Here is a 22,827-nt window from a genome sequence, read left to right as displayed (position 1 = left end):
TTCTCCAATCAAGAGATTAGATTCAAAGAGCTTTCAATGAGCAGATCTAAAGAAGATACTTAAGCACTGCCACCACCAAAGAGTAGAAAACAAATGAGAGAGAGGCTCAGAGGGGAGCCACTACAGGGGTACCGTTTCATGAAACTTCCCCATATTCAGCTGCTCAGCAGGCACAGCTCAGCAGGGCACAGCACAGGGAAGATGACTGAGATGAGCACCCTAACTCCCCTCTGTGCCTACAGAACAAGGCTGGGATATGCATAGTGTACCCTAATATTAGAGATAACACTGGCCCTAAGCAACTGCTAGGCAGGGGCAACTGGAACACTGAGGCTTCTCCGTTATCAGACAAGAAACCAAACTACATTAGCACCAAAAAAGCTAACATCAGTAAATTAATCAAACTAAGTATGAAAAAAAGAAGAGGGATAACACTGGTTAGCACACCTATAATCATAGCTGCTCAGGAGGCTAAGATCTGAGGATCCCAGTTCAAAGCCAGCCTGGACAGATAACTCTGAGAGATTCTTATCTCCATTTAACTAGCAAAATGCCAGAAGTGAAGGTGTGCCCCAGGTAGTAGGACACCAGCCTTGAGTGAAAAAGTGAGAGCTCAGAGCACTGAAGTCAAGCCACAGTACCAAGAAAAAAAAAAGGGAGAAGGGAATGATTTTTTTCACTCTCTCACAGCAGAGTAAATTTAGGGACCAATGAACTTCAAGTCTTTTGCAACGTAACTGAATCTCCTCCTATACAAATCACCTATCCATACAAATTTCTAAGCAGGACTGACCTGCCAGTTCTTGAGCTAAAAGTCTTCAGTACCTCTTCAACCAAAAAGCCACCAAATCCTCAGATCCAAATTTCCAGCCAGAATTTGATGAAAAGAAAATGTAGCAAAAGTGAGAGAAGCAAAACTGGAAAAGGGAGGCTTTAAGTCTGTGGAGATTAATACTCCAACAGAGGTTTCTTTGTTTACATAGTACAAAACTGTTTGAGATTCCTTTTTACACTGTTCACTCTGATTGTAAACTAAATTTGTCCAAAAAAAGAAAACAACAACACTACAACACTAATCATCCTAAGATAGAACTGTGGCATGCTTCCAGAAACACCACCTAAAACAAGTATCTTAATTAAACAAATTCCCACATGGACACACACCAATTAAAGTCCAGCAAATGTGTCTTCCAATCAGAAATACCAGAAGTGTACAGTAAATGACCTGGCCTCAAAATCTATGCAGGCAGAAAGCAGGCAGAAGGTACAATGAGGCCTTTGCTCAGATTCATCATTGGTCAACCTCATGCAAATATTTATCCAAAGCCTTTCCTTCAGCTACTACATACTATATAATACAATGAGGACTTAATGGTTTAAGCAGCATGCTTATAGACTCTAAATTACTAATGCAGAGATTAAAGTGTTCATTAAAGGCAGCTGCAACCTATTCTACTTAGAGTAAACACTAGTAAACTTGAACACAAAATATGTATCGTAACCTTACATACCTAATTCCCTTAAAATAAGTTCACAATTCCATTACTTAAATAAATACATTTTATTGTTGCTGTTGTTGCCATTCTGAAGCTTAAACTCGGGTCCTGAATGCTATCCCTAAGCATATTTTGCTCAAGGCAATAGCTCTACCACTTAAGCCACAGTTACACTTCTGGCTTTTTAGTAGTTATTAGAGATAACAGTCACAATCTTTCCTGCCCAAGCTGGCTTCAAACTGTGATCCTCAGATCTCAGCTTCCTGAGTAGCTAGAATTACAGGTGTGAGCCACCAGCACCCAGCAGACAAATACATTTTTACTTATTAAGTAACCATCTAAAGACTCATAGAACAAACATTTAAAAGGCTTTGGAGAATCAATGTCTAGAACACAGCCTGGTGTAACACATAGTAAATGCTCAGTCAATATATTTGGGGCTGGATGGATGGCTAAATACTCTGGGATTGAAAACCTATGGGCCAAGACGAATACAAAAACCTACTCTCAAAGCCTATTTTAATGGAGGTACACACATCAATACCATTCACAAATACTGAGTGACCTCCTGGTTCAACATAATCCATGGTCCAGAGTACTTCAGAAGCCAGGGGAGGCCCCTGATGTTATATCCATTTATAAGGGGAACACACGAAAATGAAGCATGACAATTTACAACTGACTAAACCCTTGACCCTTGAAGTCCCCAAATAAGACAGAAAAAAGTACTGAATACTTACTTATTGGCTCTCATGCCTTCTCTCCGGGTTGCCAAGCCCTCTGCAACCAGTGATTCTGCAATGTTTTCCCCATTAGTATCTGAGGAAGCAGAAAAAGGGAAGTAAGTACAGCTTTCAAACTGCCTCCACTAGCAACAGAAGCATCAGGATCTGAGTCACTTTCACACTGGCTCTTAAGGAGAACAATGCTTCAGAGAAATGGACAGTTAGGCGTGCAGCACTGGCCTTTTCAGGGAACTTCTCTCAAAATGTCTCGTCTCTAGCATCCAAAAGTCTATCAATCTTCTCAGGAGTTTCTTATTTTCTAGTATCTCTCCCAGGCCAAAGGCAATCTCCGGAACCATGGGAGATTGACAAGAAAGCAAGACACATGATGTGGCAGGCAACTCAAGAGAGCAGGAAACAGCGGCCGAAGAAGAGACTGGAAAGACAAGATCTCTCAACATCCTGATTTACTCATCTCTGAAGTGGGGAGAGTTCTGGTGAAAATTAAATACTTCCTGTTAATCTCTAACTCTCCACAGAAATCAGGAAATGTTAATCCCTTAACTTTGTAAGATCAGATAGACACATTCATTTAGGGTTGTCGATCACACTTACACAATGTCCAATCCCTCTACACCATGTCCTATTCTCTGCTCCAAAAGAACACCATGAGAAGCTACACTGATAAAGAAAGACCAAACCATCTCTTGCTCTCACACAGATACAAAAAGGAGAGCATATAGATTTCTAGTCTCTCACACAGCAGCCAGCTGAACAGGCAAGAAAAATAAAGTTAAACATAAAATTCAACCTGATTAGGTTCTACTTGGGCATTTGAAACATTAATTCCATTTCTATAGTATTGAAAAAGCTTTTAGGCTTGGTATAGTCTCTTAAATCTTTGCTTGTCAACTGAAACTATAAAAGAAGACATCTACGAGGGAATCGCTGCATAAATATCTTTAACATGGAAGAGAACGAGTTGCCAGATAAACTGAAACACAGCAGTCTAGCTGATAGCTAATGTCAGCTCAGGGTAAACTCTAAGATTTATATTCAGTACACTACACCCCACGTATATTATTAGTAACAGGTGTATGCATGAGCATGCATACACACACACAGCCTTATCATTAGAATGTCCACCTTTCTGCAAAGGTAAATTATATGCCACTTACTCTACCAAGAGTGGTGGGGAATGATATTTATATAAAGAACATGCTAAGCATAGATCATCTAGCCCTTTCCATTGAGGTTAGTGCTAAAGCCAGACACAGACAGTGTAAATATTACATGGGTTCCTTCAAAGCAACAGGAATCCCAGAGTAGAAAGACAAAACAAAGGATGTAAAGATCAGGAAAAAATTGGGCACTCAGATGCCAAGAGTTGAGAGGGTAAATAGAATAAAACCCAGGCACTAAAAAGGTGGAGAAGCCATACCAGCCAATCAAGAGCACACCAATATCTCTCAGACATTTCCTTGGCACACAGCACCCTGAAATAGCCTACTTCTAAAAAGTGAATTCCAAATATTCCTTGAAAAAAGAAAAATATATTATATTACCTAAGTTGGATTATCAAAAGAAGACAACAAGATTCGGTAGAAAGGAAACTGAAAGAGACATTTATAAACCAAAGTTCTCATTTTATTTATCAACTTAGAATCTGTCACAGTTGAAAGAATTTTATTCAGAGCCAGTGAGTGGATATCCTGTCTTCAAAGTCAGAAACAAATTATGTCCTTTTTTAGAAAATTCTAGGTGTTAGAGATAGCTTAAGATATCGAAGTGGGCTGGGGATATGGCCTACTGGCAAGAGTGCCTGCCTCAAATACATGAGGCCCTGGGTTCAATTCCCCAGCACCACATATACAGAAAATGGCCAGAAGTGGCGCTGTGACTCAAGTGGCAGAGTGCTAGCCTTGAGCAAAAAGAAGCCAGGGACAGTGCTCAGGACCTGAGTCCAAGCCCCAGGACTGGCAAAAAAAAAAAAAAAAAAAAAAAAAAAGATGTCGAAGTGTTACATAGGAGTTAGGATGCCAAGTTGAAAGGAAACTGGCAAGGCAAAGTTTACTTCTGTGCACTATCAGCCAAAAATCTGGCAAGTAAGCACATAGAACAGGCAGGCTTCTCTCACTTTACCCCTAACACAAAAGGCCCTGTCCCTCTGCTCCAATTGGCCAAACTCAGGTTCACAATCTGCTCACAATTGGCTAATTTGAAGAGGGGGATACACTCAATGTACAGTTTAAAATACCTAGTTATAACATGACCACTAAAAGACTTTGAGATAAGATAAAGCAATCTCAAAACATACTCATACTCACTGCCACTTTCTTGGAAAAGTTCAGGTCTGTCTTAATTCTTCCATTTTGGAACAGTGTGTCTTGTTTCCTCTTCAAAACATACAACCTCTGCTACTTTCTTGAAAAATCTCAGTTAAGTCTAACTCCTCTTCCATTTTGGAACAACCAGTGAAGACAAAACCTTACATTCAAAAATCTTGCCTTGGGGCTGGGAATATAGCCTCCAAAAGAGGTATAAAAAGCAAACTGGTGGGCTGGGAATATGGACTAGTGCTTGCCTCATATACATAAAGCCCTGGGTTCAATTCTTCAGCACCACATATATAGAAAAAGCAGGAAGTGGCGCTGTGGTCAAGTGGTAGAGTGCTAGCCTTGAGCGAAAAGAAGCCAAGGACAGTGCTTATTAGGCCCTGAATCCAAGCCCCAGGAATGGCAAAAAAAAAAAAAAAAATCTTTCCTTATCCCAAAGTATTTCCTTTTCCTCTTTCTTTACTTGCTGATAATGTCTTAGCAGAACTATCAACCAGAACCAAGCCACCAGGCCAAAGGAGCAACTTTTTAAGTAACCCACTTCAATAGAAAAGATGGCTTTTCATCATGAGTTAACTACAAATTCTACCCATTCTCTTCCATAATAAGAAAAATTCAAGGTCATTCCCAACTCACTTTTCTAAAACATCCACAATTAAAATCATTCTTAAACAGACTGTCATTAGCCTCAACACTCAGCCCTGATTGTTTACCTCTACATTGATTACCCAAATCAAACAGATTATATAAAACAGGAAGGTTTCCAATGTTTATCTTCTTCCTGGTTGCTTTCTAGAAAACACTCACTTCTTTCACTGTCTTATATACATCCAAACCCCTTTCCCCAATATTATTCTCTGTCCATCTAATCAAGAGACCACAATATTTCATATCCTATGAAGCATTTGGCTAAATACAGTAGTAGCTTTGAGTCCATGCACAAACATATACACAGAGTTACTCAAAGACCATGCAAGAGCTAGGTGCTTTATATATATCATCTTTTTTACGCTTTTGACAGCTTACAAAAGATTAACTGGAGTTCAGAGAGGGCAAGGGGTAAAAATACAGAATGGCAAAGACAGAATTCTAACACCCATCTACACAACTCCAAAGCCAATTTCTTCTATTCTAATATAAAATGTGTGGTCTGCAAAAAAACAACAGGCCCGAACTGACCTTCTTTTACTAAACAGTCCCAGGAAGAAGAAGAAAAAAGCCACAGATAAAGAACTAGAGGGTGAGGGGCTGGGGATATAGCCTAGTGGCAAGAGTGCCTGCCTCGGATACACGAGGCCCTAGGTTCGATTCCCCAGCACCACATATACAGAAAACGGCCAGAAGCGGCGCTGTGGCTCAAGTGGCAGAGTGCTAGCCTTGAGCGGGAAGAAGCCAGGGACAGTGCTCAGGCCCTGAGTCCAAGGCCCAGGACTGGCAAAAAAAAAAGAACTAGAGGGTGCAATATAGGAAATCTATAGGAATTCAATTAGCACACTGACTTCAAAGCACAAAGCCACTGAGTTCCACAGGCAGATACCCTAAACATAAGGCCTTGTTTTGCAAGCCAAGAGAGCAGCATAAGAGTAAACGAACAGGGCTGGCCCTGAGTCCAAGGCCCAGGACTGGCAAAAAAAAAAAAAAAGTAAACAAACAGAACTTCTGAAGTGTGCCTCTGTACCTAGGTATCATGTGCCTAGTACCTACACTTCTAATGTCACCTTCAGCCAACCACTCTAGAGCTACTGTCACCAGAACCCATGCTGGCCTTGTACTACATAATAGAAAACCGATCCTTAGAGGAACCTGAGAGTCCAAGAGAATCAAGTTGGCTCCTCCATGCTGCTCACCTTTTCCAAGGTAGATCATACCATACTCTCGCCCCTGGGGAGTCTTGTTTTCTATTGTGAAACATACTTCCTTCCCAATCAGCTTCTTTCGGAGGAACTCTCGAGCAGGAAATGCCCAGGGCTGAAAGACAAAACACAAGTGTCACAAGACTGCCTATTCCAGACCCCAGCAGCATTCAAACTATTTTATGTCTTTAATAAATGCCTGGTCCTGGCCCTTCACTGGGTCAAGAAGAATGTAGAAACAAAATACACACAACACAGACTGCATACTTAGGAGGCCACATACAAAAACGAGAGTATAGTAGTTGTTTTAATTAGTTCAACACCTAAAAACAGTCCTTGGGCTTTCCTGACACTGGCAGTAGCACTTTTCCCCCATCACTGTTCAGTTACAACCTGCTTCATGAATAGTATTTGCCAACACTTTTACAGTAAGTACATAGCATGTGCCAGCTACTACTCTAACTGCTTTCTATATGTCAACCTACTCACAGAAATGGGAAGCCCAGGCTCCAGAACCTCCTAGACAGAGGATGTCATAAATAAAAACTACTACCTTCATTAGTTTGCCTCTTTCCTGTTTGCAGAGCACTTTCCCTGAAACCAGTTTAAGGCATGGCTAGAGTGGAAATAAGGTTTTAGTGCCACATACTATTATCTTGGAGTAAGTCCTCTACTCAAATAAGAGCCTTGTTTATAACATCTCTGTCACCTTATAAAGGACAGACATAGGGTTCAGCAGTAGAATACTTTCCTAGCATGTACAAGCCCTGGGTTTGATCCCAGCACCACAAGAAAGAAAGAAAAACAACAGTAGAGTTGAGAGAGTATAGACCCGCAAATGTCTCCTCTTATATTCCAGCTTGAATCCTGGGAGATCACCAGTGACAGCTGCTGATAAGAATCGCCTTGATAATGGCTAATCTCCTCTCACCCAGTCAGTCAGGACATTGGGCACGGGGCGGGATGGGGCAGGGCAGGGGGGTGAGCCACGAACCCCACAGACCAGACAACAGTCTCCATGTGATCAAAATATTCACAATGATAAACGGACATTCTCCTCTGAAGCAGTCCTATCAAAGTAACCACTGGCTTTTGAATTTGTAATCTGTACCTTAGTGCCCCAAATTTCTTTTGAATAGAAAGGTTAGGGGATGGGCATGTGGTCTGTAGGAGCTCATATGCCCGGAAAAAGAAAAAGCAAAATAAATACACAAGTGTTCTCCCCTCTAACAAATATACTGTGCATAAGTTTCCCATTAGAATCCCTTTAAGTCACAAAATAAGGGCTACACATGTTAAAGGCAGAATAGTCAATTAGTGGCCTAGAAAGAAGGCCTTTGCCAACCTTTTCTGTTCATAAAGATTATTACAATAAGTCATTCAACAAGCTCAAGCTTTTCTAATAGAAAAACATCTATATAACGAACCAGAAATCAATAGTCGTGAAAAAGAGAATGGTTACCTAACATCAACTACGAATTGTTTAGAAAAACTAGTCATGAATATAGGTGCTCAGATACCACCCAACAGTCGTGTCCTTAATTATTTGATGCCCTTTCAAAGTACTAATAAGCAAAGAAAACAATCACTCAATGGCAATATAAAGTTCACCATATTGTTGTGTGTCATTTTCACCACTCTCACTTCCTAAAAGTGAAAATACACTACTCACCAGAGTCTGAGGTCAGAGTCATAATTCTAACTATCAGTCAAATCACAGAATCAACTAAATGGTACTGAGCCTCCTAGATTTTTATTACCTAGTGGTCAAGTTACTCTAAAACGCATCTTGATTGAAGCCATAGTCCTAAGTACCACATTAATATTTAAGATTTGGTAACATGCTACTTTTCTTTTTTTTTTTTTTTTTTGGCTAGTCCTGGGGCTTGGACTCAGGGCCTGAGCACTGTCCCTGGCTTCTTCTTGCTCAAGGCTAGCTAGCACTCTGCCACTTGAGCCACAGCGCCACTTCTGGCCATTTTCTGAATATGTGGTGCTGGGGAATCGAACCCAGGGCCTCATGTATAGGAGGCAAGCACTCTTGCCACTAGGCCATATCCCCAGCCCATGTAACATGCTACTTCCTTTTTTTTTTTTTTTTTTTTTTTTTTTTTGTCATGGGGCTCTGGGCCTGGACGCTGTCCTTGAGCTCTTCAGCTCAAGGCCAGCACTCTACCACTTGAACCACAGCACTACTTCCAGTTTTCTGGGTGGTTTTATTGGAGATAAGAGTCTCAGGGACTTTCTGGCCCACATGGGCTTTGAACCATGATCTTCAGATCTCAGCCTCCTTAGTAGCTGGGATTACAGGTGTGAGCCACCAGCACCCGGTGCTACTTTCTTAAATTTTGGAAAAGCTCTGCTAACCTAAGTCTTCCTAAAGGAAGCCACAATCTGGTTATCAAGGGTCAGTTCACAAGAAAACAAATACCTTGCCCCTAGAGAGAATCTTCCAGTTTCTATGCACCAAACAGAAGCTCTCTAAAAGCTTTTAGTGCCGCTGAAAGAACAGCCTCATCCTAGGCCTTCATGTTTACAGATGGCCAATCACTGAGCAATAAGATAAAGCCACACTGGAGGTCTTGAAACATATAGCTAATCCATAGGGGTTCTGTAATCTTCCTTTTCATTTTAAACTCTGTCCTATACAGAGTTGAGCAAATTCTATAACTAGATGAGATATTAGCTAAGAAGAGAGGCTGCCTGACAGGAGATTCACAGGGCCATTATTCCACCAAGCACAAGTGAGTACTATGGGAAGCATTGTGGACATGGGGCCAGGCTTCTGTGTCCACTAAGGATAGCCAGAGAGAAGGCTACCTGGCAACACACCACCTCCCCGAACAACTTTGCAGAGGAAATACGAAGAGATATGCTCAAAGCACTTATCGGAGTCAGAATAGCCTAATAGGAAGAATAACTGCAATCTATTCAAATGATACCCCAGAGCCCCATTAAAGAAGCAAGTGGCCTTTTAGTAACTGAGACTCAAAACAGCCCTTTCCCTCTAGAAAGCTCAATAGTAGTGGGTATAAGATGGCAGCCTGCTTTCCAACACCCAGACTCAAACTGAGATATAATGTCTAACGTTTGTGAAATAAAACTTTTTAATTCCAATCTTCTCTTTATGGATAGACTCCTAAAACTACCAGGAAAAATCAAACCCAGAACAATGTAAAATTTAAAAGCTGTTACTTTGGTACATGATGTCTTGTTCCTCCCTCTCTTCTAATCATCCCATTATACCACCTGAGTATTTTGTTCTACCACTGCTTCCTCACCACCCCAATCCTCAAATCTCTAAGCAAAGTAGGACTGTTAACACTCATTTCTGGACTTATGAAGCCAACATAAGAGCTTCACACACAGCAGGAGCTCAATTAATCTGTGGGAAATAAATATATAATTCCCACAGTGCCCATCAATACAGTAACTAGGCTGCCTGGAGTAGCTAGGCAACCGAGGGGATTAGCCTGGAACTGGGCAGTGCTGGCAGGAGACACAACTGCCATAGGACTCAGGAAAAAGATATACAGTGAAGCTGCATAGGACTTAGGAGAAACCGGAGTATCATTTAAAGAAGATATCAAGAGAGAAGACAAAGAATAATCAATTGAATGATTTAGGGGGCAATAATACAAAGGAAAGCAAATGAGTAATAATGTTCCCAATTCTCCTTAAATGTGAAAAATAACTTCAGGATGTGCTCTATTTATAAATTGAAAGCCTGGAAAGGTATTGCTATATTGTATAATCCACCAACCCCAAAAGGGAAACACAGATACTTTTCCTCCTTACCCATATCAATGTTATACACTTCATATCTGCTCTGTGTCAAGTGTTGAAGGGGACAAGGACAGAGAGGTGACCGTAAGAAGTCTCTCCTTTTAAAGAGCTTATGATCTAGTAGAAAGAGACACGTATGTAGACCTGGAAGGAAATGTGCGTATATCTTCTCAAGTGGTTAGACCTTACAAGGAAGTGGTCACCAGGCCACATAGGCAAGAAATGTGCTGAAGGTGAGAATGGACACAAGTAGCCTGGGAGAAGAGCCCAGTGCTGCAATGGTTAAACCTCAGCAGCCAGAGGGGCTTCAGGAAGAGAATGCAAGTGAAATCACAAATAGGCTATATTCCAAGCTCAGGCATGTGTAAATTTGTCACAAAGGTAATGAGGAATCAGCAAAGCATCTGAGAATAACAATGAGCCACAGAATAAGTGGAAATTATGTTTCAATGGATCTGGGAGCCTACAGAGAAAGGAGGAGAGGGATGGAGAGGGAAGGCAAAGAGACTATTATTTCAACATTCCAAGCACACTATCAGAGTTGAACAAAGAACAATAGCAATAGTAATGAAATGCCAAGGGTAGATAAAAGATTTGAAGGAGGCAGAATCTCTAGGCTTTGATAAAGGCTGGGCTGCTGGCATTACGAGAGTCGGGGACTAAAAGAAGAGCAAGGGTAATCAGTCTTCTGGTTTGGGTTAACAATTGGCATCCCTAGTAACAAGTAAGAGCAGCTTGGAAGGCATGGTAGAATGAAAACCAAATCACAGCAGGATGAGGAGAGACTGGAGAAGAGAAATGACTGTGAGCTCGGAAGGGTGAAGTCTGCAGCTACCAAATACTTCATCCCACAGGATCTGACAAGTTACTACAAGAATCTTGGTGATACTGAGCTGCTCTGGAAGAGATAAAGCACCAGACTATATAAGTACATGGAACTATAATGGAATGTCAGGTAAGATTACATGCTATCCTTCCCTCCAGGATAATTCTGGTCAGATTCTATTGTTTTGTTCCAGTTATGATATTTGAGAACAAGTCCCAACTAGCCTTGTGTTTCTCTGCCCCATATTCTCAAGAACAAAACAGGAAATTAAAACACAAACCCTTCTTTCTCAGAGACTACACTGTTTCTTTCTTCGGGGGAAATGAACTTGATCAGCTCCAAGAAGGGCCAACACTCTTCACCTCTCAGAAGCAATCACACTTATGCAATGTGCAGCTGAAAGGAAGAGCTTGTGGGAAATGATGTTTTACCCATTGGGTTAGCAGTGCTGAAAGAGATTTAATCTTCTTTTACTTGGTATAACACAGCAATAGTGATTACCACAACTCACATCTATGAAGTATTTTATAATGCCTTAAACACTTCACATTTTGTTATTTAATCCTAGTTGACAATCTTGAGGTATATACTATCACTCATATGGTTGCTGATGGGAGAACAATAAGAAAGAATTGATCTAAATCTATTTAGTCATTCTGAGAATCTAACCAATTGCTGTTAAGTCATTTTTCTCTATCTCCAGTATCTATAATGTTGCTTTATGATCTTAACTTAAACAAAATACACTTTGTTAAAGATGGAAAATTTTAAATGCTTTCCTTCTTTAAGAGCTCCTCATGGGGGCTCTACCTAGTGGTAGAGTGCTTGCCTAACATGCATGAAGCCCTGGGTTCGATTCCTCAGCACCAAATATATACTGAAAAGGCCAGAAGTGGCGCTGTGGCTCAAATCGGTAGAGTGCTAGCCTTGAGCAAAAAGAAACCAGGGACAATGTTCAGGCCCCAAGTTCAAGCCCCAGGACTGGCAAAAAAAAAAGAGCTCCCCATAAGCTCTCACTTTTTCTTCTCCACTTCTATAGCAGGAAACAGAGGAGAGCTGGTTACTAATCTGCCCGATGTCACTAAGATGTAGCAAAGGACAAAAAATTAGAATGAAGGAATTCCACTCCTCATACCCAAAATAGTATTCAATATTTCTAAATGTAGAAGCCAAGAAGACTGCGTCTTGCCAAAAGGAGATGCATAGCCACAAGAACATAAGAAGTGAAAGGCAAACCAGAGAAGCCAAGTAACCAGGCACTGGAGCTGGTATGCAGGGTGTGAACAAGATAGAAGACAAATGCTCAGAAGTAGCTTCTCACATAACAAGAGCACAATGAAAAGCTGAGTTACTGAAAAAACGATGAAAACGCCCTTTAAAATATTAATGTTTGTTGCTTTAAAAAAAAAAAAAACTGCCAGGTACCACCTGTAATCCTAGCCACAAAGGAGGCTGAGATCTCAGGATCAAAGCCAGCCCAGGCAGGAAAGGCCATGAGACTCTTAACTCCAATTAATCACCAGAAAACTGAAGTGATGCTGTGGCTCAAGTGACAGACTGCTAGCCTTGAGATGAAGAGCTTAGGGACAGGGCCCAGGCCCAGAGTTCAAGCCCCATGACTGACAAAAAAATAAAAATAAATTTTTTACATTTTCATGAAATTCCTCTAAGGGATGCCACACTAAGACACTAAGACATGTAATAAGCTGGGAGCCAGTAGCTTGGGCTGAGATCTAAGTGTAATTCAAGGCCAGCTCCGTGAGATAAATCTAAGACACTCTTATCTCCAATTAACTAACAAAAAGCCAGAACTAGAGATGTGACTCCAGTGGTAGAGCATCAGCTGTGAGCAAGGGACAAAAACAAATAAGAGCAAGAGGCCCAGAGTTCAAGCCTGATTACCAGCACCAAAAGAAGAAGAAGAAGAAGAAGAAGAAGAAGAAGAAGAAGAAGAAGAAGAAGAAGAAGAAGAAGAAGAAGAAGAAGAAAATATGTGTAATAAAGGTTGGCTATGATAGTCTGTAGATGTTAAATACCTCTGGAAGAAGATACCTATAACAGCAGTTATCTCTAGGGAAAGATCTAGATTTTTCACAGCTCTTCCATATCAAGGTAACTTCAAAGGACTTTGAAGACAGGAACATGCAGAGATTGAGTAGTGAAAACAAAGACAAACCTAACTCTGAGGGAAAGGACTGAAGAAAAGCCATGAGGCTATGACTAATGCTCAGACATCAGTTTGCACAGGAACAGGTGCAGAACACTGGAGCAGATCCAGAGTCAAAAGTCCCAGGATACAAAAATACTGAAAACGCGCAAAAAAAGAAAGAACACATCAATCCAGGAAGAGATGAGACTTGCTACAAAGGCCATCTGGAAGACCCTGGAAGCACCTACCTCATCTGGGGTATCTTTTGCATCTGGTTGTGTGGCAGCTGCCCGCCGGGCCAGATTTCCAGCGCGAATGTTGCTGAGGTTGATCTGCCGCTCGGGAGGAGGCCCACCACGTGGCTGCCCTCGGACAATGATGGCGCATCCCGAGAGCACCTAAGCAGGGGGGAAAAAGAGAGAAAATTAGCAACCTGAAGGCAAAAATCACCACAATGTAGGATGTTCATTAATGAGTGCCCAACAGTGCTTAGTACACTAGAGGCTTTTAAATATGTGTTGAATGACTAAATGAACCAAATTCCCTTTCATTTTAGAAGAGAAACCCCTACATAAAGCTTTGATTCAAAAATGAAGGAACCAAAAATACAAATAGGAGTTAAACAAATAAAAATCCATAAAACAAATAGGCTAGAGTAAAAAAGCACCTGAGACACAAAGGTTAATGATCTTTGTAATTTCATCCCAGCAAGCACTAGCACTTAGGTTCAATTATTAAGAAGTTAGTATTTCTATCCACATTTTCTATTCTCAGAAACAGTGGAAAAAAGGGGTGGCCAGGAGTCAGTGACTCCCACCTGTAATCCCAACTTCTCAGGAGGTAGAGGATCAGGAGACACTGAGGTTAAAGGCCAGCCTTAGAAAAAGGCAAGACCCATCTCAAACAACAAGGTAGTCATAGTGATACATGCCTAAGGTTTGGCCTACACAGGAAGCCATAAGCAGACAGTCCAAGGCTTCCAGAAAAAAACAAGTCTACCTATAATAAGGAAAAAAGTTGTACAGTGCCTTTCTACATAAGTGTGGGATCCTGAATTCAATGTTAGTACCACCAAAAACAAGAAAAAAGGGGGAAAAACTGGAAGAAGCCCACGCACACCACCCAGCACGAACTGAGCATGCCCAAAGCCAAAAGAAAAATGCAGAAGTGCTATAATCTAGAGAGCCCACAGGGTAGATGATCAGGAAATCTAACACATACCCAAAGGCCCTTTCCCTCTCTCCAATCAAGAGGGCGAGACTCAGAATCCACAAAACTGTGAAAGGGCCCTGAAGTTTATTAGCATTTAGATTTAAAATATCTGTAGGGCAAAAGAAGGGAAAAATTCAAGTGAGAGAATAGAAGGGAAGTAAGAGCAAGAAGGAAAAGTGACTCAAGTATTTAAATTGCTTTTGCTTGGCAAGACACACTATGAGGAACAGGTGGGCTCAGGTACTGGCTTCACCAGATCCAAAACACAATTCCAGGCTTCCCAACAAGCAACAGCTGCTGAAAGGTTGGCAGATACAAAGGTGGAAGGTTCTGGCAACAGAACAACAGAAGAGGAAATCAGCAAAACTATAAAGGAACGATCATTACGAAGGAAACGGAACCAGAAAGGCATAAGGGGAAAGCCATTCCTATAATACTCTCACTAGCTGACATTTCACCCTCTTAACATATATTTAGAAGTGCATTTAAACATACAAAAGTTAAAGAGCAAGAAAAGTAAACCACTGAGTAACCACAACCCAAACTGAAACCCTACAACACTGCCAATCTTTGGATTTCCTCTGTGACTCTCTTCTGGGAGCCCTTTCTAATGCCCACTAGCCACTATGATAAACCTTGTTTTTCTATACAGTTCAGCTAGGTATACACACCTAAGCAACAGGCTTCATTTTTTTCTATTTCTGAACTCCGTTCTAATTAAATCTACTACATGAAGCAACCAACAACTTGCTGCTTCTGCTCATTTTGTTCACTGAAACTCGCCCATGCTGACATGAAAATATTCATTTTCATATCTACTTCCTTTCATGGGAACTCCAATGCATAAATATGCATATTTTAGTTTTATAAAACTAGTGCTGTCAACAATGTTCATCACAGCACAATTTGTCATAGCTAAAATATGGAACCAACCCAGATGCCCCTCAGTAGACGAATGGATCAGGAAAATGTGGTGCATATACACAATGGAATTTTATGCCTCTATCAGAAAGAATGACATTGTCCCTTTCGTAAGGATATGGAAGGACTTGGAAAAAATTATACTAAGTGAAGTGAGCCAGACCCAAAGAAACATGGACTTTATGGTCTTCCTCATAGGGAATAATTAGCACAGGTTTAGGCTAGTCACAGCAGAGGATCACAAGAGCCCAATAGCTATGCCCCTATGAATCCATAAGATAATGCTAAGTGAAATGAATTCCGTGTTATGGAAATGAGTGATATATCACTGTTGTAATTACTTTCAACATGCCATGTGAAACCGTAGCTTCTATTGTTGATCTTCTTGTATCCCCTTCCTGTGGTTGTACCTGCACTATCACTGTATCTTATCTGAGTACATTGGAAACTGCATTGTATTAGAACTAGGAAAGTGAAAGGGAATACCAAAATCGAGAGACACAAGATAAAAAGACAAACTACTACAAAAGCAATACTTGCAAAACTGTTTGGTGTAAACCAACTGAACAACTCATGGGAGGAGAGGGAAAGGGGGAAGGGGAGGGAGTAATTAGGGAGGAGGTAACAAACAGTACAAGAAATGTATCCAATGCCTAACGTATGAAACTGTAACCTCTGTGTACATCACTCTCACAATAAGAAAAAAAAAAAACTAGTGCTGTGATTTATCTCAGTATTTCCAATAACTTCAACACAGAGTCAGGGTTCCTCGGAAATGGTGTAGTTCAAGTGGTAGAGTGACAGCCTTAGGTGAAAAGAGACAGAGCCCCTTCCTCTTTGGCCATCTCTCTCTCTCTCTCTCTCTCTCTCTCTCTCTCTCTCTCTCTCTCTCTTTCTCTCTCTCTCTCTTTCTCTCCCTCTCTCTGTCCTCTCTCATACACACACACACACAGAGTCTGACTAATCCAGGTATGAGTTATATTCTTAATTCTTATCCTTTGTGATCAATGCTACAAGCAATGAAATTCAAAACTTCTAACCAAACCTTGTTAAAAAGTCTATCCTGAGAACCCATTCCCTGGGAACCATCTCAAAAATAAAAGGATTCTAAACAGAAAATATCTTTCAAAGCAAAGAAAGAACAGAGGATATTTGAAGTTCTTGAAATAGATTATAAAAGTCAGTCAAGAGCTTGATTTGACTCAATTCTTCCTCATGGGCGGCAGAAACCATATATACAAGAGGAACAGCACAGTTTAGGGGCTGGAGTTGGGGACTCAAGTGGTAGAGCACTGGCCAACCATACCCAAGGCCCTATATTCAATTCCCAGAACCACCAAACCCAAACACACACACTCACAGAACACTTCCTCTTTAAATAATTCTTGCATACATTCCTTCCAAAGGTGTCTAAGGAAGGCAAGCTACATACACCACACAAACCACACCACATATCAGTGTCTGTTCCTTAATTCTTATAAGTTCAAGTTTTAACAGAAATAAAGCATTCCAAAGAGACCCAGCGCCTCTTGGTAAAGTCCCACTGAGAAAGCTAGGACCCACTTACAAGAGAATTCACCCTGGCTGGCCAAGATAAACTATGACAAACAAGCACCTGCCCAGAAAACCATGTTTCTCATGTCTGAGAAAGGCCGATGAAAAGCTCAAGAAGAGAGTAAATAGTGAGAAGAACCCCCTTTCACCTGAAATATTAGAAATACCTGTCTCTGCCAGGTAGGCTGGATCCTTGGGGGCAATGAGTCTGTATCTATTACCCTATTCCCACTCTGGGTTGCTTTGGCAAACAACTTGTACAAAACTCCACTGCACAGCCTCCCATCTCCCAGAATGCTATTCAGAAGATGGCCATCAGAGCTTCTTTGTCTTACTGCATTAGATATGCTTGAATTAATAAAACCTGAGAGAAGATTTGTACTTTTTCAACTGCTCTGCATATTTTATACTACTGAGTGTGCTACTCTAAGCAGCAATTGCCAATCCAATCTCCAGTGCAACAGGGATAGATTCTCTCATTAGCTGGTGGCCTTGGTAGAAAGGTAGGAAAAGCCTGTGTCTGCAGATCTCTGTGGAAGGAAAAGATCTCTAGCAGAGAAGAAGTCCTTTCCCTTCACTGTTTATAGGAACTGAAAATGTTCAAAACATACCATGTGTCTCCTCTCTGCTACCTCCACTCACCTGCCAAGCACAACTAAAGCTTCCTCCCCCTGCCTTTCTATGCAGGTCTATTCCAGTGCTTCCCCAATGAAAATATTTTAATGACCTCCTCCTGCTGAAGTTTAATGACCTCCTCCTACTGAAGGTTCCCCACCAAATAAAGCCAGGTGGAAATGCCCTCAGGGGAGAAATGCTTAAAATGTCTTAAGTAAAATAGAAGAAAGACTAAGAGGCTATAAATCAACTTATATTTAATCCAGCATTGAGTCAGTTTTCTTTTCTGAAACATCTGACATCTACATTGGTTCTTTTGGTAAGCATACTCACTGATGAGGTTTATTTAGTCATTTATTAATTCAATGTGCCTACTATGCACAGGGCTCTGTTCTTCTAAGCAATCTTTACATTTCAGTAAAATAAAACAGACAAAACTATCTGCTCTGGGAACGCCAATATTCCACAGTGGAACAAATGGTAAATACCATAAGCAGGTAAAACATGTCATTTATCAGAATTTTAATCTCAGAATTGTGTTAAGATTGAGAAAAAACTGTCACGGGTAATTGATCTGCCAAAGCAGTACTGACTGATTCACGTTGCAAACTTCCATGGATGCGGTAATTATCCTTAATTGCTAATTTATAGGGCATAGAAAACAAGTCATATGGTTGCTGCTTTATCCAATTAGATTAATAAAATGACATAGTCTAGAAAAACGATCTTAGGACTACCTGATAAAGTGGAAGGTTTATGAAACCAGCTGTCACAATGAGTCACTTTGATTGAGGTTATGGATTAGGCATTTCTCATCTCTGCCAATAAAGGTTGCAGAAGGATGCGGTGTGATTCAAAGGACCTGGCTTTGGGGCATGAGTAAGACAGCTACAAAGGCTGAACCAAGGCAGCTGAGAAGGAAAATGGGGAGTCAAAATGTTCAAACTCAACTGACAGGCTAAAGGGAGATTTACCTACAATGAAACACTAGATGGGTAGCTACTAACATGTTGCCTGGCAACAGCAACACCACATTAAATCTTCACTAGATTCAAGCGATTTGGTGCATTTAACACTTTAACTCCCAGGCCAGTGATACCTATAATACAAAAACCTAGTCTCGATATACCTATAGGAAAAAAGTCTTAGGTTTACCAGCAGGGCTATCATGTTTTCCAGTCCAAGAGCAAAAATTATTCTGGCCTGAGCATAGTATATTAGCTCTGCAGTGAGGACTGGCTTACTAGGTAAATGTCAACAGTAACAACTGCCAATATGAAAAACCACTAGAAAAGACCAGGGCAGACAGACACTGGATGATGGATATTACAAAAAGAAAGTCCAAAATAAATCCATACAATTACAGTCTACTTTTAACCAAAGTGCTAAGAAATTTAGTGCAGAAAGAGTAGCCCTTTCAACAAATTAATGGCAAAACAATCAGATATATTATCTATCCTACATTGTCTACAAAGGGGAATTCAACTCAAAAAGGATCAGAACTAGACATCGCTACTTAGGAGGCTGAGATCTAAGGATCATATTTCAAAGCCAGAGGAGGCAGGAAAGTCCATGAGATTCTTATCTCCAATTAACTACCAAGAAGCCCAAAGTAAAACAGTGGCTCAAGTGGTAGAGCACTAGCTTTGAGCCCAAAAGTTCAAGGGCAGCACCCAGGCGAGGGGAGGACGGGAACAGGAGGAATAGGAAGAAGAGGAAGAGGAAGAGGAGGCAGTAGAAGCAGAAGCAGACACATAAACTATGAAAATCTTGCCAGACACTGGTAGATCATGCTATAATTCTACTCAAGAGGCTGAGATCAAAGGATCATGGTTCAAAGACAGCATAAGCAGGCAAATTCAAGAGATTCTTCACTTCATCAGGGGAAAAAAGAAACAGCTAGAATTAAAGGTGTGGTTCAAGTGGAAGAACACTAACCTTGAGTAGAAAAAAGCCAAATGAGTACAGAGCCCTGAGTTCAGGCCCCAGTGCCAAAACAACAACAACAACAACAACAATAATAATAATAATAAACAAGTCTTTTAATAAAGCACACATGTAAATCTTCATGACCTTGCATGACACAAAATACAATCAACAGCCAGGCACTGGTGACTCTTGCCTGAAATCCTAGCTGCTCAGGAGGCTGATATCTGAACATCACAGTTTGAAGCCAACCCAGGTAGAAAAGTCCCAGTGAGACTCTTATCTCTAATTAACCACTCAAAAACCAGAAGTGGAGTTGTAGGTCAATGTGCTAGCCATGAGCAAAAGAGCTCAAGGGCAACACCCAGGCCCAAAATTCAAGCCCATGACAACAACAACAATAAAACCATAAACAAACAAAAAGGATAGCTGGGCTTCATCAAAACTAAAACTACTGCATGTAATCCTACCTAGTCAGGAGGCTGAGATCTGAAGATCTCGGTTCAAAGCCAGCCTGCGCAAGAAAGGCCATGAGACTCTTATCTCCAATTAACCACCAGAAAACTGGAAGTGGTGCTGTGCCTTGAGTGGTAGAGCGCTAGCCTTGAGCTGAAGAGCTCAGGGACAGCACCCAGGCCCAGAGTTCGAGCCCCATGACTGACAGGAAAAAAAAAAAAAAAACTAAAACCACTGTGCTTCAGCAGTTACCAAGAAAAGCTAGTAATATAGCTCAGAAGTACAGTGCTTACCTACTATGGCTAGACCCTGGCTCCAATGCATAGCACTGCCAAAAAAGAAGAGCAAAGAAAAATAAAAGTGAAAAACAACACTTGGAAACAATTATATTAACTGTCTAATATCCAGAATAATGAACTCAGATTTTACAGCCATTAGGATGGTGGTAGCAAGGTGACAGACAACCAGGAACACTGTTGCATCTCTGTACTTCCAGTTTCTTTTTTTTTTTTTTTTTTTTTTTGGCCAGTCCTGGGCCTTGGACTCAGGGCCTGAGCACTGTCCCTGGCTTCTTCCCGCTCAAGGCTAGCACTCTGCCACTTGAGCCACAGCGCCGCTTCTGGCCGTTTTCTGTATATGTGGTGCTGGGGAATCGAACCTAGGGCCTCGTGTATCCGAGGCAGGAACTCTTGCCACTAGGCTATATCCCCAGCCCCTGTACTTCCAGTTTCTTGGAGGGCTGAAGCAGGAGAATCGCTTGTGCCAAGCAGTGTGACACAATGAAACCTCACAGTGGCAGCCAGTCAATAAGATGCAGTTAGCAAGGATACAGAGAAAATGGAACACTTACATGTTCTGGTAATACACCTGCTTTGGAAAACAGCCTACAGATCCTCAAAAGTTATTTGTAACATTCTTCTTAACAGCCCCCAAGAGAGTGAAAAGCACTAAAGTATTCATCAAATGATAAATGGACAAATAAAATGTGATGCAACCGTGTGACAGAAATTAAACATCTAAGTACTAATCAATTCTACAATATGGATAAACCTTAAAAATACTACTCTATGTCAAAGAAGGCCAACACCCAGGCCACAAATGAGATGATTTCATTTATTCAGAATGTATGGAAGGCGATTCAGAGACCCAGAGTAGATGAGTAGCTTCCAGAGATGGAAGAAAGACTGGGGAGTGACCACCAAGGGGTTAACAGGGCCTTTCTTGTTTGAACCTCATACTTTAAGAGGGCAAATATCTCTCTCTCTCTCTCTCTCTCTCTCTCTCTCTCTGTGTGTGTGTGTATGTGTGTGTGTGTGTGTGTGTGTGTGTGTGTAGCAAGAAGTAAACCTATAAATTAAAGGGCCTAACAATGAAAGCCAGTGAATTGGAAACCCGGCCCTCAAAGCACTACTGTTCTACTAGCTTAGGATGAAGACTCAGGCCAGCTGTGTTACAAACTGGTCCTCAGCTTGCAGTACAGGAGACTTTACATCTCAGAAGGTCAACAGACAAAGAGAAGACAGATAAAGAGAGCATCTAGGCTGGGAATATGGCCTAGTGGCAAGAGTACTTGCCTCCTACACATGAAGCTCTCAGTTCGATTCCCCAGCACCACATATATGGAAAACGGCCAGAGGGAGCGCTGTGGCTCAAGTGGCAGAGTGCTAGCCTTGAGCAAGAAGCCAGGGACAGTGCTCAGGCCCTGAGTCCAAGGCCCAGGAATGGCCAATAAATAGATAGATAGATAGATAGATAGATAGATAGATAGATAGATAGATAGATAGATAAATAAAGAGAGCATCTAATCTAGACCCTTTTACTTTACAGCTGAAAAGTCTGAAAGCAAGATAGATAAGGTGACTTTTGCCTAAAATAACAAGGATGGAGGAGCAAGGACTAGAACTGAAGTCTCCCAATTATGATAGTCCATTATACTGTGTGGAGAAACAAGCATTTGGGAGCTTATTTCTCTGTTCAAATGACAGTTGAGGTTACCTATGGATTAAATCTTTTTACCAATTAAAAATCTCCATTTCTATGTGCCAGCAGAGCAGCTGTCGGAGACTACTTCACTAAGAAAATAAAGACTCCATGAGCTGGCTGTTCCAAATCAAAGCAATATTTATTTGACACTACATGCCAGGCAAACAGAGAATGAGAGTTCAATATTATAAAAGAATACCCAAGAAAGGAGACACAGAGGAAGAATGTTCCACGATGATAAAAGGCAGTATAGGAAAGCTATGGCCAATAGCCAAAGTCAGCCAGCCACCTGTTCTTGCTCACTCCATAAACAAAAACGTGGTTTTCACATTTTTAAATGGTTAAGACTCAAAAAGAATATCATGTAACATGCAAAAAGAATGAAATTCAGATTTCAGTGTCTATAAATAAAGTTTTATTGGATCATGTCAACTTCATTTGTTTGCATATTGTCTACAACTACTTTCACATTAGAATGGCAGAGTTGGATGACTGTGACAGAGACCATATGGGTGGTAAAGCCTAAAACATTTAGTACCTAGCCCTTCCACAGAAGATACTTGCCAAGCCCTGATATAAAGGACTATGACAAGAAGGAAAAAGTAAAACGAGTTTTACAGCAATTTAAACAGCAAGAATCGAGCAAAAAAATTAATTCTGGACAATATTCAGAGAAGCAACAGAAATATATACCAAAAAAGAGTTCCACTTTAGAGGACTGAGGCATGGCTCAAGGGGTTTTTAAAAAAAAAGCCTAGTATGGGGCACTGGTGGCTCACACCTATAGCCTAGTTAGATTGATTGTTAGGATCACAGTTTGAGACACCCTGGTCCGAAAATAGTTCATGAGATCTGTTTGACACAAAGAGCTGGACAAGAAGGTGTACATCCATCATTCTAACTACCAGGAAGCCTAACATAGTAGACTGTATCCAGGTACATGTCCAAGCAGGAAGCCAGAGCCCATCTCAACATAGTGAACAAAAATA

At 41.0% G+C, this 22,827-nt stretch overlaps 1 protein-coding gene across 1 annotated transcript in view; it reads right to left on the bottom strand.

Moving 5' to 3' along the window:
* Positions 1-22,827, bottom strand: part of Snd1 (staphylococcal nuclease and tudor domain containing 1) — a 437,644-nt gene that overhangs the window by 390,381 nt on the left and 24,436 nt on the right. Inside the window, exons 2-4 of the mRNA XM_048340172.1 lie at positions 13,420-13,569; positions 6,405-6,525; positions 2,237-2,315 (exon numbers count right to left, since the gene is read on the bottom strand). Of these exons, the coding sequence (XP_048196129.1) occupies positions 2,237-2,315; positions 6,405-6,525; positions 13,420-13,569 (350 nt within the window). The remainder of the gene's footprint in view (positions 1-2,236; positions 2,316-6,404; positions 6,526-13,419; positions 13,570-22,827) is intronic.

Source organism: Perognathus longimembris, chromosome 2 (assembly GCF_023159225.1).
Source record: "Perognathus longimembris pacificus isolate PPM17 chromosome 2, ASM2315922v1, whole genome shotgun sequence".
Lineage (NCBI taxonomy): Eukaryota > Metazoa > Chordata > Mammalia > Rodentia > Heteromyidae > Perognathus > Perognathus longimembris.
The sequence above is the reverse complement of the archived record's forward strand: the minus strand, read 5'-3'. Positions and strand labels throughout refer to the sequence as shown.